The sequence below is a fragment of the Mobula birostris genome, chromosome 4 (assembly GCF_030028105.1).
Source record: "Mobula birostris isolate sMobBir1 chromosome 4, sMobBir1.hap1, whole genome shotgun sequence".
NCBI classification, from domain to species: domain Eukaryota; kingdom Metazoa; phylum Chordata; class Chondrichthyes; order Myliobatiformes; family Myliobatidae; genus Mobula; species Mobula birostris.
The window spans coordinates 190409001-190430176 of NC_092373.1; the positions used below are offsets into that span (position 1 = coordinate 190409001).

Consider the following 21176-nt stretch of genomic DNA (forward strand, 5'->3'; position numbering starts at 1 on the left):
AAAGAAAATGGTGATTTAACTCTTGACTTAGTTTTATCCTCAAATTGATTAAACAAGTTTCTTTTTACAGCACAACACACACAAAATATCTAAGGAATTCAGCAGGTCAGGCGGTATCTATGGAGAGGAATAAACAGTTAACATTTCGTGCCAAAACCCTTCATCGGGAGTAGAAAAGAAGGGGAATTTGTGGAATGATCTAACATGTAAAAGTCACCAGTAATTTAACCTACATTAATAATTGGAGCTCTGCAAATTCAACCAAAGTGAGAAAGAGAAACAATCCACAATTAGGTTTCAAAAATGTAATATCTACCTGGAGTTGTGAATGAATTTTCTCATATTTCCATAAGAAGCTATTTATACCTGAACCTAAGTCAAACACTAACAGATCCCACAAGCATGAAACTTAATGAATTTGAAGTTAATTCCCCATCAAAATCTACTTCTGCACACCCAAACCTCCACAAGGGAGCACCGAATAGGGAAGAGGAGCAGGTGATTTAATCTCACGTCATGCCCAATTCCCGAGTTGTACTGGTAGCACAGTGGTAGTGTAACGCTTTTCAGTGCCAGTGACCCAGGGTCAATTCCACTGTTGTCTGTAAGAAGCTTGTACATTCTCCCCGTGACCACATGGGTTTCTCTGGGCGCTCCACTTTCCTCCCATATTCCAAAGATTTATAGGTTAGAGTTAGGGTTAATAGTTCAACCATATTAGAGTTGAGGGTACACTATGTTGGCATTGCAAGTATGACGACACTTGCACACCCTCAGACTGTGGTGGTCATTGACACAAACGAAGTGGTTCACTGTATATTTCGATGTAGAGGTGACAAATAAAGCTAATCTTAAAATCTCTTTAACAGCTTGCCAAAGATTGCAGAACTGCAGTGTTGCAACTACAGAATCTGCACAGGCACTCATACTGGCTCAATCTGCACAGTCCAAGGAACAAGCCTGGGAGTAGCCTTAGTCATGTAATTCAATTCCACCAATACAACTACTGACTAAAGTGAAGTTATACAAGCCCTGTCCATGTTAAATATTCCGGATTCTAAGGTCTGGTGTTCTGTGATCGGTATGTCCCAAGACACCAATGATGCCAAGGATCGATGTCCGAAGATGAATCCAAAGACTAGAAGTCAAGACCCATTGGAAGGAGCTGAATCAGCAAAATTCTACGAGTCCATTGAGGAGGCTGAAGCCCAGATTGGAATCTGCAGGCCCGAGTTCATACCTGTTGGAGGTTGAAGATAGAGGCCTGTTCTGGAGTTTGAAGAACTGTGTATGTGTGCGGGTGGGAAGAACAGTGCTTGCAGCTTCCACCTTCTCACTTCATTCCCCCCATATCAGTTTCCAGCTTGTCTTCCTTCCCTTCCCCCTACTTTCTCATTCTGGCATCTTCCCCCTTCTTTTCCAGTCCTGATGACGGGTCTCAGATCAAAACATCAACATTTGTTGCTTTTTTATTATATTTTTTTCATTATTTTTCTTTATTATTATTATTCTTCTATTTCTTTTTTTATTTGCTCAGTTTGTTGTCCATTGCACATTATTTGTCCATCCTGTTGGGTGCAGTCTTTCATTGTTTCGATTGAGTTCCTTGTACTTACTGTGAATGCTCACAAGAAAATGAATCTCAGGGCTGTATATGGTGGCATTTATGTATTTTGATAATAAATTTACTTTGAACTTTGTTTATTCATTTCCATAGATGCTGTCCAACCTGCTGAGTTCCTCCAGCATTTTGCGTGTGTTGCTTTGAATTTCCTGCATTTGCAGAATCTTGTGTATTTGCTTTTGCTGTTGCAGTTTGTTGCTTGTTGAGTCCTGTGTTGTTTTTGCAAGGATTGCGGGCATGCTATGTTGATACCGAAATGTGTGGCGACACTTAGTGCACTGGGGGCAAACCATGACACATTTCACTGGAAATTTCGATTACATGTGACAAACTGAATTTTGAAAATAAAATGCTCAACTTATGGACATAAACACAGGCAAGCTGCTATAAATATTAAATTCAAAAGACAGCCAGTATTGTGGGAGAAATCCTTTTTACATGTACACTCTCTGTAGTAATCAGTTTCTTAAGGAGTTTCCAGTTTCACTATGGCAACCTTCCACTGAAGAGATAGTTGCTTTGGAAATTGATAAGCAATATCTTCTTTTGATACTCGCGCAACCTTACTCAATGTATCTTTAAAGACCAGCAAAGCCAGCACCGAAGGTGTGGACCATCCCCATTCTTACCAAATTAACTAGGCAGCGGGAGGCATAAATAAAAGATGTTGTTAACTGGCCCTCATCAAAGTTCGAAGTAAATTTATTATCGAAGGACAAATATGTCACCATACACAATCCTGAGATTCATTTTCTTGTGGGTATACTCAGTAAATCCAATAAACATATCAGAATAAATGAAAGATTGCACCCAACATGGCATACAGTATTACAACACCTTTACCGTATTGAGTAAATCTGTTGTTTTTCCAACTTATGGACAAAAATCGAGTTGTGGAACCCATTCATAAATACTGTATTTTCATTCAACACACTAACAGAAACTTTGATTCACCTGATCGCGGATTAATGAAGTCCAATGTCCACTCCACCATCTCACCACCATTAAAACAAACAAAAACTTGGAAATATAGTGCCTTTACCAGAGAAAACTGCCAAAAGGCACATCACAGGAACATCAACAGAATGTGACACTAAGAAGGTATCAGAACAGGCAACTATCAGGAGGTGATTTTATTTTTTAACAATGAGTATTTTACTTTTAACTAGTTTCCTGTATTCATCTGACATAGGAGGCCCATCAAGCGTACGCTACCTCTCATTATCAGCACATCAGCTGCAGTTACTTCTCTTAAACCCATGATCTTTCAGATGTCCATCAATTCTCCTGCCACCCGACAAGGATACTTTACATTAGCCCACAAACTTAACAGCCTGCACGGGTTATTTTGGATGGAGAGGAAACTGGAGTACCCAGGTAAACCCATGTGGTTACAGGGCAAACTCCAAAAGACAACTCCCTAGATCAGGACTGAACCTCGGTCGCTGGTGTTATGCAGCAACAGCACTAAGTGGGACCATACCTGGAAGGGATGGAAATTTGGAAAGCTTGACGGCTTTTAAAGGTCATAGAAAAACGGAAGGGCACCACCATGGAGACCTGACGATATGAAGTCATTTTAAGTGTAAAGCTTCAATGAATCAGGAACCAATGTCGGGCAGCAAACAAAAGGGTGATAGGTTTACTGAACCTGATATATACACACACACACAAACGTGTATATTTATATTTGTATATTGAAGATAATCAGTTGGTAATCCCTTGCCATATACAGCAGAATGTTTAGCAACAGTGTTGCAAACTGCACTCTAAATTGAATTGACAGCACTAAAACAGACCACTCACCTCAACTGGTCGATGACAGTGTACTATGTCACACACAAACATCCACCAACCAATTTCATCTATTCCCTTCAAAACAATCCATTTCTTTCTCCTTCACTGACTTGCCACCCGCTTTAGAAGCACTCAGATGTTCCTGAGATATGATCTCTCCCATCTCAAAGTTTATTCCTTAATTATTTTTCCAATTTACAGTTGCAGATTAGTAAAATGAATGCAGTTCAGCAAGTATTTTCATTTTGGATTTTAATATAGCACGTTAGCTAAACACAATGCTCGTCATTACTTTAGAGGAGAGATTATGTATATAAGATTACTCGAGACTCAAGCTGAAGAATAACTTTAATTGTCATTCAGCCACACACATGTAGACAGCGAAACAAATCATCATTCCTCCTGGGCCAAAGTGCAAATCACAATACATACAGTTACACGCTAGTTGCGATAGCCTAAAATAGTATTAGCACAAGTCCCTGAGCAGCATGGCCTGAAGATTGACGGTACATGGGATGTTGTCCTGGAGCCACGTTTCTGCAAGAACAAGCTTGTAGCAGTTCCTCATTTCATCCAGCTTGTCTTCCAGGAAGCAGACACTGGAGAGCAACACTGAAAGCCAGCCCGCATGGGCCAGCCCCCAACCCAGAGAAGTTCCTCTGTTCCCTCCCACACCACCTCCAGTGTGCCTTCCCCTAGTTGACTTTAAAACAGGCAACGCCAAGACATGAGAGCCTGGTCCGTGCAACAACCAAGGCTATGCAACTCGCCCACTATTGATCTCGCCAATGAACCAATGAACCAGACCTGTAATACTTTGTATGACCAATGTCCATCAGGGTCTTGCGATCACAAGAAAAAACACCGCAGACAAACATTTGCACCATTTGTTGGACCCGGAGAAGCCGCTGCAACCAAGCGCACCACCACCAGAAGATTCATCAAATTTTGGCTCTACAAATCTTCACTGTGCCATGTCATAGAGTAACAATAGAAAGAAGAAAATAATTCCTGTCACAAACTTTTAATTGGGACAGGCTTGGAAGAACTCCTCAGCCCTTCCTCAATTCCCACATCAACTTTACAGTATAATCTCAGCCCAGCAGGTGAACAAACTGAATGACAAGCAACAGTCTTTTTCAATGTATAATAAATCTCATGTCTCTCAACTCTGGGATAACCACAGACGTACGAGGTTAAAATAAAGGTGTAGCAGGAGTAACTTGAAAAGAATGCAGGAGGAATGATTTATACACACAGGGAGAAGAAGGTAACAACCTCCAGTCGGCAACAACTCAATATGCAACAGATCAATTCCTGAACATATGAAGCACATGAAAATGGAATTTAAAATCAGCTTGAAGGCAGAAAAAGCTCTTCACCATTCAATTACATTTGCCCTACAAGCAGCAGGCAAATGTTTTCAGCAGAGATCTTCATAGATTTTCTTTTTCTTTGTTTATATATATTTAAAATTAGGGAAAAACCATGAAAACAGTGCTACCTTTAGAAAAGACTTAAAGATTTATATATATTGAACAGTACAGAACAAAGACAGGTCCATTGGCCTGTCATGTCTGCACCGATCATGATACCAATCTAACTAATCCCATACATGTGTACCCTGGTGGCCAACAATATCAATTCCCTTTCCCGTTCCCATATCAATATATCTGCCTACAGACTTGTCCATTGCTAAGTCAAAGCAAAACGCCAATTAAATGATATTATATTCCACCTGGCAGCACGAACCTGGAGTTCCCAAACTCTAAAAACTGTCCCTTTTCACCTTTTCTTCTGTTTTCTTTCTTCAAAGTGCAAAGTACATTTATTATCCTAGTACGTATACAATTATACAACTTTGAGATTCATCTCCTTAGATAGCCACAGAACAAGAAACCCAAAAGAACCCAGTTAAAAAAAAGACAAACATTCAATGTGCAGAGAGAAAAAAAAAATACATTGTGCACACAATAAAAATAATGAAATAGCATTTAGAAGGAAAGTGAGTCCTCAAACATGAAGTCCGGAGCAGCCAGAGCAGGCCCACAGCCTCAGCCTCAGTGCAGCACATAGCAGAGTAAATGTCGTGGAGCCTGCAGACATGGCACAGTAAACGTCGTGGAGCCTGCAGACATGGAGCCCACAGCAGAGTAAACGTCGTGGAGCCTGCAGACACGGAGCCCACAGCAGAGTAAACATCGTGGAGCCTGCAGACACGGAGCCCATAGCAGAGTAAATGTCGTAGAGCCTGCAGACACGGAGCCCACAGCAGAGTAAATGTCGTGGAGCCCGCAGACACGGAACCCACAGCAGCCAGAGCAGGTCCACACTCTCAGCCTCAGTGCAGCACATAGCAGAGTAAACGTCGTGGAGCCTGCAGACACGGAGCCCATAGCAGAGTAAATGTCGTAGAGCCTGCAGACACGGAGCCCATAGCAGAGTAAATGTCGTAGAGCCTGCAGACACGGAGCCCATAGCAGAGTAAATGTCGTAGAGCCTGCAGACACGGAGCCCATAGCAGAGTAAATGTCGTAGAGCCTGCAGACACGGAGCCCACAGCAGAGTAAATGTCGTGGAGCCTGCAGACACGGAGCCCACAGCAGAGTAAACATTGTGGAGCCTGCAGACACAGAGCTCACAGCAGAGTAAATGTCGTGGAGCCTGCAGACACGGAGCTCACAGCAGAGTAAACGTTGTGGAGCCTGCAGACACGGAGCCCATAGCAGCCAGAGCAGGCCCACATTCTCAACCTCAGTGCAGCACACAGCAGAGTAAATGTCGTGGAGCCTGCAGACACGGAGTCCATAGCAGAGTAAATGTCGTGGAGCCTGCAGACACGGAGCCCACAGCAGAGTAAATGCCGTGGAGCCTGCAGATACGGAGCCCATAGCAGAGTAAATGTCGCGGAGCCTGCAGACACAGCGCTCACAGCAGCCAGAGCAGGCCCACACTCTCAGCCTCAGTGCAGCGAAGACAGGAGTGAACATCGCGGAGCAGTGAGCAGAACTGGCACGACTCTCGCCTCTTGTCCCGATACCTTGTCTTTTCAATCCATCTGGCCTGACATTTAAACTGTTCAAACTTCAGGCTGTTCCTCACTCTAAGACCCAGAAACGCTTCCTGATCCACCAGCTCCCATCACCCTCTTTGTGCCCTCCTGCATCCTCTCCATCTGCTCATCATCAATGCACTGCTCCCTGTGGTTCAGCTCCTCACCTCCCTCCCTTTATCCCATGTTCCACATTACTCTACTATGAGATTCAATATTCAACCCTTTGTCACCTCCACCTATCACATCACAGCTTCCAACATGATCCCCACCTCATTTGTCCATTCACCCCTCACCTAGCCCCACCTATCCCCTGCCAACTCTTGCTTCCACCTTTTTATACTATTGAATTTTAATGCAGATGAAGGGTCTTGACCCAAAGCATTGACTGTGCATTTCCTTCCACAGATGCTGCCTGACCTGCAGAGTTCCTTCTGCATTGTATGTGGCTCCAGATTCCAGCATCTGCAGTCTCTCATGTCCCCATTCAAGTCTTGTTTATATAAGCATGTTATGTGCCTCCATTGAAACCGGGCAGACAGCTCAGAAACATGTCAAAGAACAGTAAACAATCCTGGATTCCCCCTGTCTATAAACTGGCTCTACAAACGTGTACATTGATCAAGTTAAACCCATATTGATAAAAAGGATGCAAAAAGCACTTTTTAAAATCTTCTTTAAAAGCATTTTCCTGCTGTTCATCTACAGATATCCAGAGTTAGAAACGCAGTGGATATGTCATTGACTGCATTTCTTCTACAGATACTTGCATATAACCACTGACCAGATGGTTTAGGCATGGGATGTCTCAAATATGACTTATACACTTAGTTGCCACTTTATGAGGTACACCTATACACCTGGTTATTAATACAAATATCTAATCAGCCAATCATGTGGCAGCAACTCAAAGCATAAAAGCATGCAGGCAATGCATAAAGGCAGCAGTTACCACTTTGTTAGGTGCACCTGAACATCTGTTTATTAATACAAAATCTAACCTGCCAATCACATGGCAGAACTTCAATGCATAAAAGCATGCAGACATTGTCAGACCAAACATCAGGATGAGGAAGAAATATGATCTGTGACTTTTTTTAAAATCTTTCTTTATAGAAAAAACAGCTTTTCATTGTATCTTGGTACATGTGACAATGAAAGAAACAATTACATGACCATTCTGCACACCAGCTGATAGCTTACAAATGTATGGAACGGCGTCTCAGAACTTCTCTCAGCTCTACTGGTTCCTACTGAAGTCTCCGAATAGCAACCTCGAGGGAAATCTGCCCAAATCCTTCCTCTACATCTCCGTAGATGCACCATTGCTAACTCTAGTGAATTTCACTAGTACTGTGTCTGAGAACAATAGAAAGATCTTCATGATTCAGGACAATAGCAGCAGTGGCATTCATCGCCCATGCCCCAGGAAACTGGCAAAGCAAATTTATTCTCATTTTAGCAGAGAAAAAAATGCAAATTTACTAATGAAAATGGTCAGCTATTGCTCAGTGCACAGCACTCTTGGTTAGGAATGAAAAGATTGCACTTCAAGCACTAACATGGAGCCTAAGGCGTAAAACTCTTGGGAAGACTTCAAAGCAAAACTATTAGCAGTACTACACAGCTAGAGATGGTGACATTCAGAAGATGTTGATATACAGCTCTGTTTGGTCTCTTAAATGAGCATAAATGATCACATAGTCCTATTTCAGCAAACAGCAGGGATATTCTCCCCAGAATCCTCCCCTGACCAACAACATTGAATTTCAATAAGAAAAATTAAGATGGACTATCCAGTAATGGTGATAATGGTATTTGCGGATGATTGCAGCTTTTCAGAGTATTTATTTATTATCAGAGTACATACGTGTCACCATATACAACCCTGAGATTCTTCTTCCTGTGGGCATACTTAGCAAATCTATAGAACAGTAACTGTAAAACAGGGTCTGAAAACTGTAAAACAAACTGTGCAAATGCAGATATAAATAAATAATGAGCATAAAATAACAAGATAAAAGAGTCCTTAAATGAGCATAGTTATCCCCTTTTGTTCAAGAGCCTGATGGTTGAAGGGTAGTAACTGTTCTTGAACCTGATGGTGCGAGTCCTGGGGCTCCTGTACCTTCTACCTGATGGCAGCAGCAAGAAAAGAGCATGGCTTGGGCATTTCTTTCAGTTCAACAGTGCTTACAGTTTAAAGTACTTCACTGGCAGTTAAAGGCCTTTGGGACATCTTGAAAGAGTACAAAAGGTGCTTTATAATTTAAATCTTCCCCTCACTATCCATTATGAAGACCTTCCTTAAATCATACACTTCAGAGAAGCATCAAGTGTTACACTTTGGGAGGACAAATTTAAGAAGAAAGTACATAGTTAATGGCAGAACACAGTATCATTGATGTACAAAGGAATCTTGGTGTCAAAGTCAACAGCTCACTGAACATACTGAGAAAGCAGACAGGGTGATGAAGAAGGATGGCGTTCTTGCCTTCACTGGTTAGAGCACTGAGTACGAGTCAGGAATTCAAGTTGCAGCGATGTAAAATTTTGGTTCGGCCACACTTGGGAGTATTGCGTGCAATTCTGGTAGCCCCACGCGACGGTTTTGAAAGGGTTGCAGAAGTTTCCTAGAATGCTACCTGGATTGGAGGCTAGCAGAGAAGTTGGAAAAACTTGGGTTGTCATACGGGAGATCTGATTGAAGATTATACGGTATGGCAAGCATAGATAGGTTAGACTGCCAGAATCTTTTACAAGGATAGGAATGCCAAACACTAGAAGATATACACTTTAAGGTGTGAGGGGAAAGAAGACGCGTAGCTACCTGGAACAGGCTGATTGTGGGTGTGGTGGAAGCAGATATGATAATGGGATCTAACAGGCTTTTTGATACGTGCATGAATATGCGGGGAATAGAGGGATATAGATCACATACAGGCAGATTTAGTTGATTTGTCACTGTATTCAGCGCAGACATTGTAGGCTGAAGGGCTTGTTTCTGTGCTATACTGCTCTATGTTAATCTAACTTCCCAACACTGCCTTCAGCCTTCATTTGCATGGCATTTCAAGAGCTCAACATTCAATGTTGTGAGAGTACCTGCCTCCACCATCCCCTCAATCAGTAAGACTCAGGTTTCAACCACCATCTGAATGGAAAAATTCTTCCTAAAATCTCCAGAATGCAACATGCTGGAAATACTCAGCATGTCAAGCCGCACCTGTGAGAAGAGAAACAGGTTTAATGTTTCAGATCAATGAACCATTGTCAGATCTGATCGGTTAACTGTGTTCTCTTCCTACAGATGCAGCCTGATCTGCTGGATATTTCCACATTTTCTGATTTCGTTTTAGATATCCCAGAATCTGTAGATTTTTTAAAAAAAAATCACTCACTCTCTACTGCCCATCACCAAGCTCATTTTGGATGTAATTTTTCAAATTGCCGTAGATCCCAATGCTGTGATCTACTAGTCCAGTATCCCATGTGGTAACCTGTCAAAGATCTTACCAAAGTCCACACCGACAATACTTATCACACTACCCCAATCAGCACACCTCTCAAAATTATCAGTCAAATTGTCCAGATAGGATGTACCATCATGTCGACTCTAGTGATGCTGTGTAGATTAACCCAGCCCCTCAGAACTTGTTCCAGCTATTTCCCTACTGCTAATGTTAAACTAATTATCACACTAACACATGAACTTGTAGCTTTTTCAAAAATGAATATTTAACAGAGGCTCCCAAGGCTCTTGAAGTAGAAAACCTGGCACGTACCATGTTGTGCTGTTGCAAAAACTCTGCTGCATTCTCCTCAGCATTGCCTCCAATCTCTCCAATTAAAATGATGCCCTCTGTTTTAGGATCCTTCAGGAAGACTTCAAGGCAGTCAATGAAGTCAGTTCCATTGAAAGGATCCCCACCAATTCCTAGGATTTAAAAAAAAAATCAAAAACATTATTGGGGCCTTTGTCACTACAAATTAAGTTTTTGTAGCACTTTATTTCAGCCTCACAAATCCAGCTATTCAGGAATAGTTTCCAGCTCTGCTGTTTCAGCTGCAAGCCCACTTTCCAGATGTAAAGATCACAGGGTAAGGACTTACTTTCTTTTTAAATCATGACGAGCATTATTGAAAGACTCTGGTTGACAGCCACTCTACCAGCTGTAAGATTAATGTGTTATGAACAAAGACGAAGGAAGCTCTAGAGAACCGGACTCTGTCATGAGGAGAGATCACCAACATTCATTCCTCTCTCTACACCCTACAGACACATGCTTCCAAATCAACAGTGACCAGACAAATTTGTGCATCATTGTGGGATGCTGCAATCTGCTGTCCATAACCCTCAGTGAACATAATTCTCAATGCTGTAAGATGCAGATGGGGTCAGTTTGGAGAATTATATTTATCTGATTCTTTCACTCTAAAATTAAGTGGGCCAGCACACCAGTGATGAACAAGTAAAAACAGGAAAAAATGTGTTTTGTTTCATCTTCTCATACATTTGAATAGTTATCCCAAACTTGTACCCCATGGAAAACACAGACTAGCAAATACTTGTTTATGCCATCTATTAAAAAGCTGCCAAGCTATGAGAGAGAGATAAAAATGCTGAGAAAATGTGTTGTCTTCCCATTTAATTAACATATAATACCCATTATTTCCACGGCAGTAATTGCTCGGTGCCAAGGGGCAAGAAAGACTCTGGAATAAAGTAATTTAAAAAATCAAATGAAACTCATTCTAGAAGTGGTTTGAGCTATTTTTATATCAGCTACACTGCAGTTTGTTTGTATTGCTGCTTACAGAGACTAGGTGTTGAGTTACTGCCAGTAACATTAATAACAAGCTGTAGGCTGGTGGAAGACTGGTAATCCAGAATGTCCATAAGGGAAAGATAAACAACAAGTCTAATATTACAGTGCAACTTCAATCAAAATGCACATTCCACTCTTAATAACCAGAATGCCAAAAGAGGTCATGAAACAACGGACTTAATTTGAAATTTTCTTTTCACAGATGCGTGTGGCAAGATTACAGGTGCACATTCCTTTATCCGAAATTCTGAAATCCAAAAAGCTCCGAAAACTGAAGTCTTTTCTCGTCACCAGCTGACGTCATTCAGGTGTGATGTGGCAGCACTAGTAGAGGCCGCCAGACGTCAGTTGTGGCTCAGCGCTCGTACTGGTTACACGTGCATTTGCTGTTCGCTGATATTTTGTGTTCACTGTTGACTTTGTGTTTAACTTCACTGTGAAAATGTCAGAAAGAGCTGCAGGTACCCCTATGGGTAACAATGAGAAAAAGAGAAGGAAACATTTATCATTATCAATAACGCAGGTAGTGGAGTTATTGCAGAAGCTTGATCGTGGTGTGTCTGTGCGGCGTCTTACTGAAGAAAATAGTGTCGGAACTACCACTGTGTATGATTTAAATAAACAGAAAGACAAGTTAGTGAAGTTTTATAGTGACAGTGACACTGACTTTCCACATTTATTCCAATAAGTCATTTACCATGTGTTTGATTCGGTTCGCTTGAAGTTGTATATTTTTAAGTTTTATTGGATGTTTTTGTTGGAAATAAAATTTCTTCTTGTCATTATTCCCTAAACAATACAGTATAACAATTATTTACATAGTATTTACATTGTATTAGGTATTATATGTAATTTAGAGATGATTTAAAGTATACTGGAGGATGTGCATAGGTTTGGTGCACCGCCGGGTCCTAAAGTCCATCACACTGAGGCAGGTTAAATAAAGGACTTGAGCATACAGTACGTGATTTTTTTGGTATCGGGGGGGGGGTTCTGAAATCTGAAAAATTCTGAATTCCGAAATGCAACTGGCCCGAAGAATTTCGGATAAGGGATTGTGGACCTGTACACAAAAAAAAACTAGCATGCAGAATAAGTCTAATGCTGATAATGAAGCGCATGGCTTACCAACACACAGAGACTGGCCCAGGTCAACCTGCGTTGTCTGGTGAACAGCTTCATATGTTAGTGTACCAGATCTTGATACAATACCTGCAAACAAGTACATTTGCTTAATTAAAGCATGACAAGTGAATTTGTTCTTAACACATGTTGGCATGCATTTCCCTCCATACAATCCTTGATTTAATTACTCTATGTCGATGAATGACCCAGAAGAAAAAAAGTAGTCAAGATCCTCAATCTGAATTAAATTGGCAGATCTCAGTTGGTTTCTACTGTGGCTTTAATACTGGCATTTAACATCAAGTAATTACTCAGCTAATGAAGCAATCAGTGCCTTCCTGAGTTTGACGAACAATATTAAGGCCTGGGCTGCCAAGTGATAGGCAACATTTGTGTCACACTGGTTTACTCCCATACAGAGTCCAACTATTTCCCATTGATACACAAAAAAAAATTCCCCTTCATATATATTCTCAGGTTGCTATTCAATCCACTTAGTCTATTCCCCCAATAAATGAAATCAAGGCTGATTCTTAACCTAGCTCCTTTTATTGGTCTCCTGAGAGATTATTTATTCATGTTCAAGACCTGGCCAACAGTTACTGTTATCTCTAAATGAGATGATGATTAGCCACCTCTTGAGGCATTGCAGTCTTGGTAAGGACAGTCTCAATGCTGGTTAGGGAGTTCCAGAATTTAGGTCCAGCAGCGATAAAGGGTCTGTGACATATGCCTAAGTCAAGACAGGTGCAACTTGGGAGGAATTTGCAAACAGTGGTGTTCACATACAGTACACCTATTGCATAATTCTCTGTAAAATCATGGAAACCAATCCAATCACCCCCTAACTTCTTAAGCTCCACTTCAGATATTGTTTTCTCAGAATTTAGATTTAGGAATCTGGATACCACTCTGGCATTGACCTTCTTTTAATCCAATGTATAGTATCTATCCTAAAATTATGGTGTTTAGAAATATTCACACAATAAGCCCTATGTCAAGATGTAGCATAACTCCCATTCTCCAGTCCCTGAGATACAAGGACATTGCTTTATTAGCCATTATGGTTATTTCCTGTCCTTGTCCCTGATACGTTAATGACCTATACACAGAAGCTTTAAGTAAAGCCTCTTTCATTTGTTACTCACTGCTTCTAGTTTTTCACCATTTATAAAATACTCTCCACCACCTGTCCCACGATCAAACTGGATATCTCCTATTTACTGAAACAGATTTGGCACATTTTAGCTCATTTACTCTTAACTCTTCTTAATTTGATCTTTTAATTTGTTCTGCTTACAAAACCATTGATCTATGTCATGACAAAGCTTTCTTAAAATCTCATTATCTAATAATGTATATTTGGTGAATAGTTGCAATCCCAAAACAACTTTGCAGAACCTGATGATTGAAACCACATCTTCTCAGTCCCCATCTCTATTCTGTCGTATCCCCTGTTCATTTCCCTGCCAGTCCAACAATTTACCTTCAATTTCATGAGTTATTAATCCTGGCTAATGATCTCTTTTGTTCAGAATACAAACCTGAGTATATTCCCTCAATCAACTGTCTTTCAATCATATAGAAGTTACATTCTATATGAAAATCAATGCACCCTCCCTTGCCATCACTGAATCTCCCTTATTATCAGTACAGTACAGTGTTGACAACATCTCTGTAGCTACAAAACCAGGTTACAGACTGCACTGAGTGAGCTACATTATTTTCAAAAAACAAAAATGTAAGTCAGTGTGAAACCCCTTTTTACTGGGCAACTCTAGAGATGCAGCTGCTTAGCCCCTCACTAACAGCCACTGGACTCAGCAGTGAGGAGACCGTCTTTCTCAAACTCTGTACATCTAGGGTCGGTATGACACCGACGGGAAGTCGGGATGTCTCAACCACCTAAACCCTGATCTGTGCGAATACTGTGTAAATACTGCCCCAATGTAATTAGCCGTTGGCAAGAAATAACAGATCGTACACTGCACACGATTATAAAGAAAGTATATTTACAAATTTCAGCTTTATCAAACAGTTAGTAGGAAAAAAGAAAAAAATAAAGAGGGCTCATTACAATTAACTTAGTCCAAATGTGAACATAAGTTGGAGCTCATCTCGAAGTTGTCTTTAACTCACATGCTGGACCCATGGTACAGAGGAGATGTCAGGGGTAAGTTTTTTTTTACACAGAGAGTGGTGAGTGCGTGGAATGGGCTGCCGGCAATGGTGGTGGAGACAGATACAATAGGGTCTTTTAAGAGACTCTTGGATAGGTACGTGAAGCTTAGAAAAATAGAGGGTTATGGGTAACCCTAGGTAAGTTCTAAAGTAAGTACATGTTCGGCACAGCACTGTGGGCCGAAGGGCCTGTATTGTACAACACACATCAAAGTTGCTGGTGAACGCAGCAGGCCAGGCAGCATCTCTAGGAAGAGGTACAGTTGACGTTGAAACGTCGCCTGAAACGTCGACTGTACCTCTTCCTAGAGATGCTGCCTGGCCTGCTGCGTTCACCAGCAACTTTGATGTGTGTTGCTTGAATTTCCAGCATCTGCAGAATTCCTGTTGTTTGGCCTGTATAGTACTGTAGGTTTTCTATGTTTCTATGTGAAGCACCCACCACCTTCTGAATGTCACTCGAAATACATCTCAAATAAACAGGCTCCCCCACGGGAGCATTGTTCCTTCTTCCTTAAAGCCATTCATCTGCACAAAGCACCTTGTGCAAAAGGGACAGCAACCTCAAACATCTTCCCTCCTATCTTTCCCCAGCTCCTGCCAAAAAGCCTTCTGCCCAGCATTCTCTCAAACGTTCTCCCAATTCCACCATCCTGATGGGCTGAGGCAACATTCCTAAGTTAAACAACATAGCTCCTTATCTTTAGCTCACACCTAAGCATGTTAAAAGCAGAACAAACCACTCTAACAGAACTGCAAAAATGAGATACCTACAGCACAGCAGTAAAAATCTTAACTCGTGCATTACAAGTGTAACAGTTGCCTCTATGAGTTCAGCTGTGTAGATCAGAGCAATGACACCAACACTCAAGAAACAGCAAACAAGACTGAGGCCTCAAACACAAGAAATTAAGCAGATGTTGGAAATCCAAACCAATATACATAAAATGCTAGAGGAACTTAGCAGGTCAGGCAGCAACTATGGAAATGAATAAATAGTCAACGTTTCAAGCCAAGATACTTCTTCAGGACTGGAAAAGAAAGGGGAAGATGCCAGAATAAATGAGGTAGGGGAGGGGAAGGAGGATAGCAAGAAGCCAGGCAGGACCTGATGAGAGAAGGTGAACCATAGAAGGGAAGGAGGAGAGGATCCATGGGGAGGTGATAGGCAGATGAGAAGAGGTATGAGGCCAGAGTGGGGAACAGAAGAAGGGAGGGGACGGGATTTTTTTCTAACTGAAAGGAAAAATTCATACTCATGCCATCAGGTTGGAGGCTACCCAGATGGAATATAAGGTGTTGCCTGAGGGTGGTCTCATCTTGACACAAAAGGAAGCAATGGGTCAACATATCAGAATAGGAGTGGGAATCAGAATTACCCAAGTGTTTGGCCACTGGGAAGTTCCTTGATTATTTACTGTTTCATGATACAGGTGGTGGTTATTCAGCTTATTCAGTCTATGTTGGCTTCCAGCTGACCAATCCCACCCAGCAGTCCCACACCCCCATCCTCTTCTTATACCTTGGCCACATATTTCCTCTGACATAAATATCAAGTTCTTTTCATTCTTCTGCAATGCAAAGAGATAACTACATTAACCAATTAACCTACCAGTATGTCTTTGGGGCATGGGAGGAGACTGGAGCAACTGTGGAAACCCACATAGACACAGGGAGAATGGATAAACTCCACAAAGACAGCATCAATAGTCAGGATCAAATCTGCCTCCCTGAACCTTTAAAGCAGCTGCACTAATTGCTGCATATTTATGCCGCCTTTGCATTAGAGAACAACCTCAGCTAAGTGTCTTTACTTTTGGTTAGCTGTAACCAAATACTTCAATTATCTGGAAAGAAGGCTATGAAAATTCATGAAAATGTTGCCAGACTCAAGAAGAGAGGACTATATTTGTTGGAACATAGAAGGCTGAGGGGTGACTTTATAAACTATGAGGGTCATAGGTAGGGTGAATGGGTCAAATACAGGCAAGTGGAATTAGCACAGATAGATGTCTTGGTCAACATGGACAAGTTGAGCCAAAGAGCCTGTACCTATGATTTATCACTCTACAAGAAGTTCTGTAAGGTTGCAAGGCTGGAGCTCTGTCTTGGTCTGACCAAAGTACAGTCACACACCAGTTTGTGTACACCTGTCTGTGTAACTCCTGTCTTCAAGTGCTTGGCCAGATGATTTGTGCTTGTCTAGAGACTTCTCAATGCTGTGAGCAACTCTGCTTCAACCACTCTTTCAGGCAGTGTAGTCCAGGTGAAAAAAAATTCCCTGTAAAGTTCTGCATACAAACAAAGACTACAAACCAATGAGTGTGTGAATGAGGGAGTGAATGAATGTGTAAAGGAGTGAGGTAGAATGGAAGGATAGATGGACAGACAAATAGATACTGAGAGCAAGAAACCTTGAAAGTGAGTCCATAGGTCGTGGAATCTATTCAGAGTTGAGGTAAGTGAAGCTCTATTAGACCCATAGGGCAACAGAAGGCTTGTATGGCCAATGAGATAATGTCTGAGCCAACACAAGATGCTCAAGTTCAGGTTTAATTATCATTCAACCATAATCGTATATACAGCTAAGTGAAACAGCATTCTTCCAAAGTGCAAAACTCAGTACATACAGTCACACACAGCACTTTGCACATATAGTTATGATTGCACACGTATTTATATTAAAAAAAATAGCCCAAGTCCCTGAGTGGCATGGTCTGAAGCTTGATGGTGCATGCCATGTTGCCTTGGAGCTATGCTTCTGCAAGACAAGTATGCAGCAGTTCCTCATCAAGTGCTAGTGCAGCTGCAGGTGAATGCAATCCAGCTTGCCTTCGACCACGCGAACGCTAGAGAGCAGCACTGATGGGACGGGCTAGCTCACAATCCAAGCAGGGACTCCAGAGTGCCTCTCTCCCCCACACCACATCTGGCACCTCCTCCCCGGATGGCTGTAACAGGAGATGCCGTGGTATGGGGGCCTGGTCCCTGCAGCCCCCTGCATTCAGTCTCACCAATGTATGCCGGAGTTAGCATGATTTGGCCCAACAGGTTTTGGAATAATCAAATTTACAAGTTGAGCACAATACTGTACTCAACTGAAAGCCAGAGCAGAAATCTGAACTCATATTTTGCCCTCCTTGATCTTCAGACCCCGGATTAACAGCAGCAAATTATATTAGGAATGAAAATTTTAATTCCACAGATGACTAAGAACATTTAATATTTGTTTTAATCAGTATACTTCATATAGAATTGTTAAATCATATTCTTTGTAAATTTATTTTGATTATTTCAGTTAATGAAGAAATTGAACACTCAACTAAAGCAAATCCCACAGTCCTTCGAACTGCTACCTAGTGACATCTATTAGAAACTGCCCATGAGTGGGTGTCAGCTGACCATTAGTCTCAGTTTACTGCTTGCCACTCTTACGGGATACTGATAATTACGTCTGGATTTCGCAGACGCTGACAAAGTAACAGCTACCTTGAGAAAGGCTAGTCACAATAATCTTTCCATTATCTTGCGTGGATCTGAATAAAAATCAGAACTAGGTTTAATATTACTGCCATGTGTCATAAAATCTGAGGCAAGCATTGCAAAACTTTTGATTTTTTTTTTCCCATCACTGGTCACTGCTAGTTCTAAGTGCTCTCTGGGATTCAGTGGCAGTGAGCAGTCAACCACATTGAGGGATTCTCACATATTGGAAATATAAAGCACAATTTACAGAACAGCTACAACATTTTGCATAAAGTAGTGTATGAACTAAAACACTGAAGATTAAGGTTACTGCTAAAATGTAACAAATGCTTTCAAATAAAAGCTTTAAAGCACTGAATTCTGAAATAATCAGGAGGATGACAGTCCACGTGGAAAAAAAATCAGTTTATCAGGGCGAGGGAGATTGGTGATCAGTAATTATGATTTAGTACATTATTAAAAAGGCACATAAAATTTCATGAATAAACAAAAAAAGTTTTCAGGGATAGGATAGTCAAAAAGAGAATAGTTTGCATATATCCCAAGATCACGATGGATCACCAATTGCTGAAAATTCAACTGACCAGATGATCAGCTGCCGGACTGGCACGTTCTGCCACGGATCAGTGCATTCGGACCCGGGTCGGGTCGGTGGTCACACTTTACAGGACTGAGCAATAGCTTCACTCAATGATTCTGAAGCAGCTTCTCCCCTTCCACCATCAGATTTCAGAATGGTCCATTAACACAGTATTCCCTTCTTTTTGCATTATTCATTTTGTTTGTTATATTTAACTTTGCATCTCTGCACTGTGTTGTTGCCGCAAAACAAATTGCATGTCATCTACATCAGTGATAACAAATCTAATTCCAATTCTCATTTCTTTCCCAGCATCTATGATGTGCCTACCCTATCTGTTTGTTTAAACCCACAATTTGTAGATTACCTTCTCCCCAATGTTAGCAATGGTTCCTTTAGCTACCTTCATCCCACAGGCTGGGATCTTTTCCAAATTCCTATCTTCATCTCAATGTCTTATTATTCTCAATCAAACTTCTGAGCACCTGCCGTAATACTCTCCTTACTTCTTAAGCAACTGCATTAAATATAAAAATACAAATTGAAGTTTCCTTTAGTACACATTACTGCCAAAAGTTCTTCAGTAACAAAAAATCATTTTGGCTCTGGTACTTACCAATTCTTCCTTTCTTATGGATGTGCCCAGGCATGATTCCAATTTTACACTCTCCAGGCTAACAAAAGAAAATGATTAAATATTGCCAAAGTTTACACACAGCAGTTAAAGTAGCAAAATATAAAGAATAAAAAATGTTTTAAACATTTAAGGGAGACAACAAAAACAACAAGAGAAAAACAAGTTAGCTAAACTAATTATAACAAGAGAGATATATGACAACCAGATACATAGCAACTTCAGAGTGAAGAACATGACAGTGTACTACACAGGGAAAGCAATTGTGCTTGTTCTAAGTACACAATGTCCTCTCCTTGGGACGTGGGCACTGCTGGCAAAGCAACATTTGGGAATAACAGTATTTGTGACTCATCCCTTAATGTTCTAACAACTTTAATAACATAACACCACTGTTGGACAGGAATTCTGGAGTTACATGCAGGCCAGCTTAGAGAAGTTTGGTATAGTCCACTCCCACCACCCGAAGCTAGTTTGGGTCATATATATATATATTTAGAATCTGAATCAGAATCATGTTTATTATCACTGGCATGTGACATGAAATTTGTTAACTTAGCAGCAGCAGTTCAATGTTATTTTATTTCCAAATACAGGTAAAAAAGATAAATTTATTAATTCTAACTCTCCATCATAGAATGCAAATAGGCAAAACTAGGATTCTTACCATTCCCTCCTGCTTCTAATTTACATGTTTGTGAGGGATTTGGGGTTTGATGTTCCAGCTGCTGTTTTACGTGTGGACGATCTGTTAGTTCTTTTTGTACAAGGGAGGGAGTGTTTCTTTTTCCTTTTTGTGCGGGGCAGGGGATTATTGTCTTTTCTATCAACAACTCCCGTGGTTGTTCTGTATTTCGTGGCTATGTGGAGAAGACGAAAATCAGTGTATATACATACTTTGAAACTTTTGTGTATGTCACATTTAAGTTAACAAAAATGCAACTGGAATGGTGGCCTTCATTACAAAGGGGGTGGAGTACAAAAGTAGGGAAGTCATGCTACCACTGTAAGACTTGATGAGCCCATACCTGGAACACTGCAATCAGTTTTGGTTTGTCTGAAGAGAGATACTTGCACTGAGAGAACAGGAATCAAATTTATTATCACTGACATGTGAGGTGATTTCTTTTTTGTTTTGAGGCAGAAGTATAGTAGTTCAGAGAAGGTTCACTCAATAGATTGCTGAGAAGAAGGGAGTGTTTCATGAGGAAAGGTTGGGCAGAATGGAAGTGATCTTCTTTGAACACTAAAGATGCTGAGAGGGTGCTTAGCCTTGTGGGAGAACTTCGAAAGGAGGATGTAGTTTCGGAATAAGTGGTCACCATTTTTAGGAGATAAGAAGGATTTTGTTTTCTTTCACTGCTGGAAGATGACAGCTTTTCGAGACTATATCCTAGAGAGCTGAGCCGAGTAAGTCATTGAATATATTCAGTACTGAGATAAACAAGGTTGACAGGAGTGGGGAACAGGCAGGAAAGTGGAATTAAGACCAAGATTAAATAAATTGTAATTCCAGGCAGAGCAGACTCCAGAGACTCTGCCAAGTCTGCTCCTGTACCCATGCATGTTTCACAAATACTTTATGTCATTATTATCACACTAAAGTGGCAATCGATTACTTGGTAAAGACACTTACATTTATTACTCCTGGACAGTTGGGGCCAATGAGGCGGGTCTTACTCTGACGCAGTAGCCTATGTTTCACTTTTACCATGTCCTGCTGAGGAATGCCTTCAGTGATACAAACCACCAGTGGGATCTCGGCATCTATTGCTTCATGGATGGCAGCAGCTGCAAACGGAGGAGGGACGTAGATAACAGATGCATCGGCTCCTGTGCTTTCTTTCGCCTGAAGGTACAGACATCAG

The 21176-nt window shown here is 41.2% G+C and overlaps 1 protein-coding gene across 2 annotated transcripts in view; it reads right to left on the reverse strand.

Annotated features, from left to right (window-relative positions):
• suclg1 (succinate-CoA ligase GDP/ADP-forming subunit alph) overlaps positions 1 to 21176 on the reverse strand; it is a 100120-nt gene that overhangs the window by 30353 nt on the left and 48591 nt on the right. For both annotated transcript variants that reach the window (XM_072256703.1, XM_072256702.1), the window contains exons 4-7: positions 20945 to 21157; positions 19291 to 19348; positions 12431 to 12514; positions 10259 to 10410 (exon numbers count right to left, since the gene is read on the reverse strand). In XM_072256703.1, the coding sequence (XP_072112804.1) occupies positions 10259 to 10410; positions 12431 to 12514; positions 19291 to 19348; positions 20945 to 21157 (507 nt within the window). The remainder of the gene's footprint in view (positions 1 to 10258; positions 10411 to 12430; positions 12515 to 19290; positions 19349 to 20944; positions 21158 to 21176) is intronic.